Source organism: Rhagoletis pomonella, unplaced genomic scaffold (assembly GCF_013731165.1).
Source record: "Rhagoletis pomonella isolate Grant_MI unplaced genomic scaffold, Rhpom_1.0 Rhpom_scaffold_00009, whole genome shotgun sequence".
In the NCBI taxonomy this organism is placed as follows: Eukaryota; Metazoa; Arthropoda; class Insecta; order Diptera; family Tephritidae; genus Rhagoletis; species Rhagoletis pomonella.
In genome coordinates this window covers 9,230,739-9,238,424 of record NW_023458563.1, presented here as the reverse complement: position 1 = coordinate 9,238,424, position 7,686 = coordinate 9,230,739, and the positions used below count along the sequence as shown (strand labels likewise).

Below are 7,686 nucleotides of genomic sequence, written 5' to 3'. Positions count from 1 at the left end.
GCCTTATTTAATGGTCTCTTTTTAACCAACGCAAAATTTGCAAATGTGTTAGTAAGATAATTGAGAATGTGTTAGTTTCCATCACACAATTCTTTTAGGGAAATATGTAACAAATTAAAGATAATTAAATTCTCTATCGAATGACATTAAAATTTTCTAAATCCATGAAGTGGTTTTCGAGAAATATTTATTTAAAAAATGCTTAATTTGAACTTTGACCTTTAACAATTGTTGTAGATGTGGTTTCCCGCCGCCCCCTCCCCAAAAAAAATACCGCTACGCTCACCTCAATGATCTCTATCGATCCCCATATGAATTTTTCGAATTTGACAGTTGTAGAATTGCTCTGCATTTATGCCAGGCGATTTCTTAAAAGTTATCTTCTACTAAAGGTACGTTTTCTTTTGATATTTCAGCTCGTGGAGCTGCTGTAAATGTAGCAAGCCAAGGTGCTGCTGGGGCTAATGGCAAGGTATGTGCATATTATATTCATACGCAGGCTTTATGTTTGCTTAAACAAATTATTTTTTGTTACGTAATGCATTAGATTGTTGCTGTCATAGGCGCTGTTGTTGACGTGCAGTTCGATGATGACTTGCCACCCATTTTAAACGCACTGGAGGTAGAAAATCGTGCTCCACGCCTTGTGTTGGAAGTAGCTCAGCATTTGGGCGAAAACACTGTGCGTACTATTGCTATGGATGGTACGGAAGGTTTGGTACGTGGACAAAAGGTTCTAGATACTGGCTACCCGATCCGTATCCCTGTTGGCGCTGAGACATTAGGACGTATTATAAACGTCATTGGTAAATAGAATAATATATCTTTATTATAAGAGTAAAATGAAGAAAATTAATAGAAAACTCATTACATACATACACATATACACTGGCGGTCAAAACTGGATTCAGGCTGTTTTTTAATATATGCAATGGTTTGGTACCGTTTACATATTTGCCAATGATTTCGGGGCATTGTGTTCAAATGAATGACCCGATCCTTTTGAAGACAAGGGTCTAATTTTTATTTTAAAATAAAATTTTATAATTTCTGTGCACGAATTTTTTAATAAATTCAGTGTGAATAATGCATTTTTTTTTGTAAATATCAGTATTAAGCGTGCATTAATTACTCTTAAAACTGGTGTCACGAATTTTTCAAATTGAAATTTGGTAATTGTCTAGTTTAGGCGGCAACTGCAAAAAAAAGACCAAAAATATCGGAAAGGGTACCAATCGACGCGTTTTGGTCTCTGTATCATGAATCCGGAAGGTTAATCTTAACCAATTAAAAGTTATAAACAAAAAACATTTGAGGGATTCACAACGGTGTCGTAAGTGTCATGTTGGTTTATGTCGTAAACTTTAAAAGCTTAAAAAATGTTTAGAGAGCTTGAAACCTCAACCAACTATTTTTTAGCACTGTGAAAATGCTAATATGACTTGGATGGTACTTTGCGAACCCCCATAATATATTTTTTTAGGCGTTTACAGTTTAGGACATACAACAAAATGACACTTCAGTGAAAATCTTTCCAAGTGAGCCACCCAAAATTGGACGGTCAAGATTTTTTCGCACAAATCACTTTATTCGGTTTACAACCAGGGAAAATTTTAAAATGGTAACCCCGGAGTACGGGATTAAGGAAAATAGGGGGGCGTAGAGGGGGTGCTAATAGTTTTCTATGTAAAGTTCCAAAGCGCGGAACCTTACAGTTTTTAAGTCATTTCTTGTTAAAATTTGTAAATTTAACAAACTTTTATGGCACTATTTCACTAATTTTACACGTTATTTACACTCAACATATGTACAGTTAGAGTGTTCACGACCAAAAAAATAAATACTTTTAGGATATTACAGCTTTTTTATGAAAAACTCATTGTTAAATTATTATGAGAGTACGTGCAGAATATTTGCAAAAGACAGCAGTACTGTTTGCCACATCTAAAAACCAACCTTTTAAACTTTATACAGACAACTATTAGGCCCCCCTCTACCTCCCATATTTTCCTTTAATCCGTACTCCGGGGTTACCCTACAACCACAAAAAAATATAATTTGAGCAATTTCGCAAAATTCTAAGTTTTACAAGAGTTACTGTTATTAACTTTTTTTGATGAGCTCAGTAATTATTTATTATCCACTGATTCATAGCATGTATCTTGCTGATTTTTTTCATGAAAGTTAATAGACACGCTTTAGCCTGATTGTTTCAATTTTTCAAATAATCATTATTTTGTACAAAATTTTAAATTTTTATAAATATTTTGCATAAACAAATGGAAATATTTATTACTTCTCGATCAGATTTTTTAACCGTTTACATTGAATATCAATCCTTATTCTATAATACAGTGCTGCGAATATAAACTCATAACATTTTTATTGATGTTTTTATGCATAACCAAACTTTTTTAAAAATCACTGAAAGGCTAGTAAGTTATATCAAGATAACTTTTACACTCACAAGTAATTCACTTCAAATTAGAATTTACTGTTACTTTAAACCAAAAACGGCAAATTTGAGCTTTATTTATGAGAATAATTATAAACTCGTCAAATAAATTTTGCTCAGATAACTGTTCCAAGTTTACTTTTTCGAGTTGTTTGGCCGTTTATCCATTTGAGCATTTTAGTCACGACAGTTAGAAAGCAGACGCGTTAGTTCGTTTTAAAAGCATCGCAGTATTGCACGTCACAAGAAGAACCTCAATATGCCACGTGGAAATAATTAAATGAAATTAAAAAACAAAGAATAATTGACTTAAGAAATTGTGGGAAAACACAGAGAGAGATCGCTAGTGAAATAAACAGATCGCAATGTGTTGTGAAAAACTTTTTGAGGTTAGGTCGTGAATATTATGGGAAGGTTAAGCGGACAGGACGACCGAACGGTTCTACGTACCGGAATGACTCGGGTTTTACCCGACCAAGGGCTGTTGTTTCGGCGATCTAACCCCGTTTAGGTCGGCAAAGTATCTCAGAAGTTGTTCGTCCATAGGGCTACATTCGCTACGTTTTCTCCTACTCAGGGCTGCCATCGAGTCAAACCCAGGGCCAGAAACCTACACCTGCTGTGTATGCCAGAGACGACTACACCACAACTCCACCTCTGTCAAGTGCAATGCTTGCGAGGGGTGGAGTCACCTCAGAGTCTTCTCAGGACTACGGACACATCGGCAGTGGACCACGTCTTTTGTGGCCCCCTGTTGCTCTAACAGAGCAGCCTCCACAGCTAACCCCAGTCCACCTGAGCAGTCCCACACAAACACCACAGCATAACAACATAACACAATAGACCACGCCACAACGGCTACAGACCACAGAACACACACAACCACACCACCACCCACACGCCGCCGCCAACAACTCCTGTTTCCTCCTACAATCTGCACGGTATGTCAGACCAGGATATTCCGTAATGTGACATCAGTCAAGTGCAACACCTGCCTTGGCTGGTGCCACTTTAGGGCATGCTCAGGTCTGCGCACCACGCGAGATTGGACGAGGAACTTCGAGGGCCCGTGCTGCGCTGCTCGGTCGCAGACCTCAACTGCGACGCCTCCCGCCACCACCACAGGGCAGCGCACACAGCCAACTGCGGCACGACCACACACATCCCTCACACCCCGCATCACCACACGTCTCCCGAACCACATGAAGCTCCTTCAATTTAACTGTAACGGGCTTCAGAGCAAATCGAGGGGATAACCGTCTTCATGGGAAGGCATGGCATATTGATAGCTGCGGTCCAAGTGACGAAGTTGCACAGCAATTCAACACTGTTGAATTGTGCCGGGTACAACGTGCACCGTCGAGATCTTGAGCGGGATAATGGTGGAGGCTTAGCGTTCATTACGCACCACACCGTGCAGTATCGTCTTATCGAAGCAGACATCGACCGCAGGGATACCACCCTAGAATGTCAGGGCATCGCTATCCGGTCAGGCGATGTTGAGCTCGAAATATTTAACGTTTATATACCGCCTGTCACCTGCTGCCCGGTGGGATATCACCCTGACATAGGTGCGCTCCTCAGAGGTGAAAACCGTATGGTAGTAGGCGACTTTAATGCGCACCACGACCTTTGGCACTCAAGCCTGTCAAACGATCGTAGGGGAACTGACTTGGCTGAGCAGATAGACGATTCGACATTCTGCACAATGAACGACGACGCACCCACCAGGATTATGGGCAGCTGCTGCAGCTCGCCAGACATAACAATAGTCAGCGCTGGTCTGATAAACAGCATATCATGGCGACAATGCTGACTTTGGCATCAGACCACCTGCCCATAGTCATCTCGATCGATAAACCAACCGACTTTGCTTCCGCGGAGCACCGAACATATATCAAGTTTTCAAAAGCTGATTAGAAAGGCTTCTGAAAGCTGAAAACACTTTCGCTGCCCTCCCCACACCAGCCGACGTCCACCTTGGTGAACGTAAGTTCCACAGGGTTGTCACCGCTGCTGCAGCCCACTTCGTACCGGCAGGATGCATCACCGACCCACGCCCAAATTTCCTTGCTGAAGTGGCTATTCTATCCGATGAGCGTGACAGCCTTCGTCAGGCCGATCCCGGAGATCCCCGCATCAGAGATCTCAACGCGGAGATTCGGCAACTAGTAAACGTACACAAGCGGAAGAAGTGGGAAGAGCATCTGAAGACCTGCAACTTCACCTCTGGTGTGAGTAAGCTTTGGTCAACCGTGAGGTCACTGTCCAATCTGACGAAGCACGACGACAGAGTCGAAATTTCTTTCGGGGACCATGCTTCGTCGGACCCGGAGCGATGCGCGAGCTATTTTAGCCGGCAGTTCATACTGCATCCTCCGGTGGACAAAACCAAGCGTCGAGTGACCAGAAGGCTGCACAAACTGCCAATAACCTGTGCCCCCCTTGCTTTCACTTGCGGTGAAGTTCGGGTGGCCATCGGGAAGGCGAAAGCCTCCAAAGCCATGGGTCCCGACGGAATATGCATGCTGATGCTGACAAATTTGGGTCCTGTGGGGGTAGGTACCTAACGGAGGTCCTCAATTTGTCCACGGCCACTCTCATCATCCCAGACATCTGGAAGGTGGGGAGAGTGGTCCCACTGCTCAAACCGGGCAAACCCGCCAACATAGGAGATTCTTACCGTCCGATAACACTCCTCTCCCCGGTAGCGAAGACACTAGAGGCCTTGCTACTCCCGTATTTCACAAACCACTTGACTTCAGCGAAGCATCAGCATGGTTTCCGTAAAGTGCACAGTACAACAACAGCACTTAACGCCATAAACACTCAGATAACTCGTGGCCTTAACCGTAAATGTCCCTGTGAGAGAACGATTCTAGTAGCGTTGGACCTGTCAAAGGCTTTTGACACTGTCAGCCATTCCACGCTACTAGAAGATATTGAGGGTTCCTCTCTCCCACAGAGGCTCAAACGGTGGTCGGCAAATTATCTAAGTGGTCGACACTCGTCGGTAATGTTTAGAGACAAATCGAGCAAACTTAGGAAAATAAAACAGGGGGTTCCACAGGGTGGTGTCCTTTCCCCGCTACTGCTTAACTTTTATATTTCAAAGCTCCCTCAACCACCAGAGGGAGTCTCGATTGTCTCCTACGCCGACGATTGCTCGATCATGGCGACTGGGAATGGAATTGATGAACTGTGTTCGAAAGTAAACGGGTATCTCTCCGATCTTTCTCGCTTCTTCACTGCAAAGTGTCTAGCCCTCTCCCCTACGAAATCCTCTGCGACCCTTTTCACAACCTGGACGAAGGAGGTCAGGCTACCGCTAGGAATTCACGTCGATGACACACCAATTCCGACGGTGAATAATCCTAAAATTCTCGGAGTAACGTTCGACAGCCTGCTCTCCTTCTCTGCGCACGCAACCGCTATTGTCAATAAAGTACAGAGCCGCAACAAAGTCCTCAAGTCGCTAGCCCGCAGTACTTGGGGCAAAGACAAAGAAACGTTGCTGGTAACATACAAGGCAATAGGCCGGCCGGTTTTAAACTACGCAGCACCAGTGAGGTCGCCGGGGACTAGTAGGACGCAGTGGACGAAGCTACAGACGGTACAAAATACAGCACTTAGGACAGCGACTGGATGCCTCCTGGTGTCACCAGTGCACCACGTCCACGACGAGGCGAAAATGCTCCCTATTAGGAAGCACAACACGATGCTCTGCAAACAGATGTGGCCACCCAAATAGACAGCTGCTTGCAGAGGACCCCTCGCCGAGGCACCTCAGGAGGCATCTATATGAACTGACGGACGTAGTCCAGAGGTTCATTAAGCAACCTCTGGACCCGTCAGCTCACAGACAGGCCCTGAACGGCATTCACAGGGACGCAGTCTCGAGTTATGTAGACTCAAGACCGTGAATGCCGTTCTAGGCACACAAACACCGGACGTTGACGCGACGTAGCTCCATCTGCCTCGGGGGACCAGGACAACAATAGCCCAACTTCACTCTGGCTACTGCAGCAGTCTAAATTCCTACCTGAGTAGGTTAAATGCGGATGTGCCGAACGAATGTCCGGCATGAGGAGAGACCCCTCACGAAACATCTCTTCGCATGCCCGGAAAACCCCACAACCCTAACAGCGTCGTCCCTATGGACCGACCCCATAGAGGCTGCACTCTTCTTGGGGCTGACGTTAGTGGAACTTGACGACAACGACTGAGATATTAGCCTATCTGGGCGGGGTTGTTGTAGCCGCTACACAACAACAACAACAACAACCGAAAAAATTCTCTCAGACTCAAAAACGAGCAGCTCTGAGAGAAATGTCAACTCCCGGAGCATCCTCATCAAAAGTTGTTAGCAGATTAAATTTGAATTGTCATCCTAGTACTCTGAGAAAGTGGGCGAGATCATCCGGGAATTTTAAATATGCAACAAATTAACCGCCAACATAACCAGACGTGTTTTTGTTTCGCTCCGTCTACTTTTCGTGTTTTCGGCAAAGTCGTGAAGATCAAAATTTTTGTAAGCAATAAACACATATTAACTATTAAATTGTGTGTGAATATCCTGAAATTCTTCTCATAATATTAAGTGCGCCGAGCATCAAAAATTGCATTTTGGTGCTTAAAATAAAAGAAAGAAACCAAATAATTAATTTTCCGCATGTTTGTTATGTCGGTCACTGCTCCCCCCGCACTAAAACGCCGGCTGAGCAAGGGCTCCCCTTCCGCAAAGGCAGTTAAGGTAGATGAGGGCACAGTTATTACTCTCACAGCGGTATACAACAAGCTGAAAAAGGTAGAGCAGAGGGTGCAGCATGTTATGTCTGCTGGTTGTTGGGGTAAGGTGTTGTGGCCAACAGGCATGCTCGCAAGCCCAGGCCAAGCTCGTCGGTGGGGGGGGGGCGGTTATCTCCACAGCCCTTACCTACAGCACACATAAGCAAATTTACTCATGCCTGTGTTCGGGATATAAGTAGGATAGGTTTGGATGTAGAAATCGAGAAGAAAAGGAAAGACAGTTTGAAAGAATAGCAGAAGAACCGTTCTGCCGGGTGGATTCTACACACCCTCTTCTGCTTGTGTGTAACGCGAAGCCATGGACGTTGTGTTGACCCCTCTTACCTTACAACGCTCCCTGATCCCGACTTAAGTACGTCTAGTCTACTGTCCCGCCCTGTACAAGTTAGTGTGTCATTGTGTCGCCCTGCATCCGCCTTCCC

The 7,686-nt window shown here is 44.6% G+C and overlaps 1 protein-coding gene across 1 annotated transcript in view; it reads left to right on the top strand.

The window, feature by feature from the left end:
* Positions 1 to 416: 416 nt before the first annotated feature.
* Positions 417 to 7,686, top strand: part of LOC118745568 (ATP synthase subunit beta, mitochondrial-like) — a gene marked incomplete at its 5' end in the record, with an annotated part of 39,540 nt that continues 32,270 nt past the window's right edge. Inside the window, 2 exon segments of the mRNA XM_036479053.1 lie at positions 417 to 472; positions 548 to 806. Coding sequence (XP_036334946.1) covers positions 417 to 472; positions 548 to 806 — 315 coding nt within the window.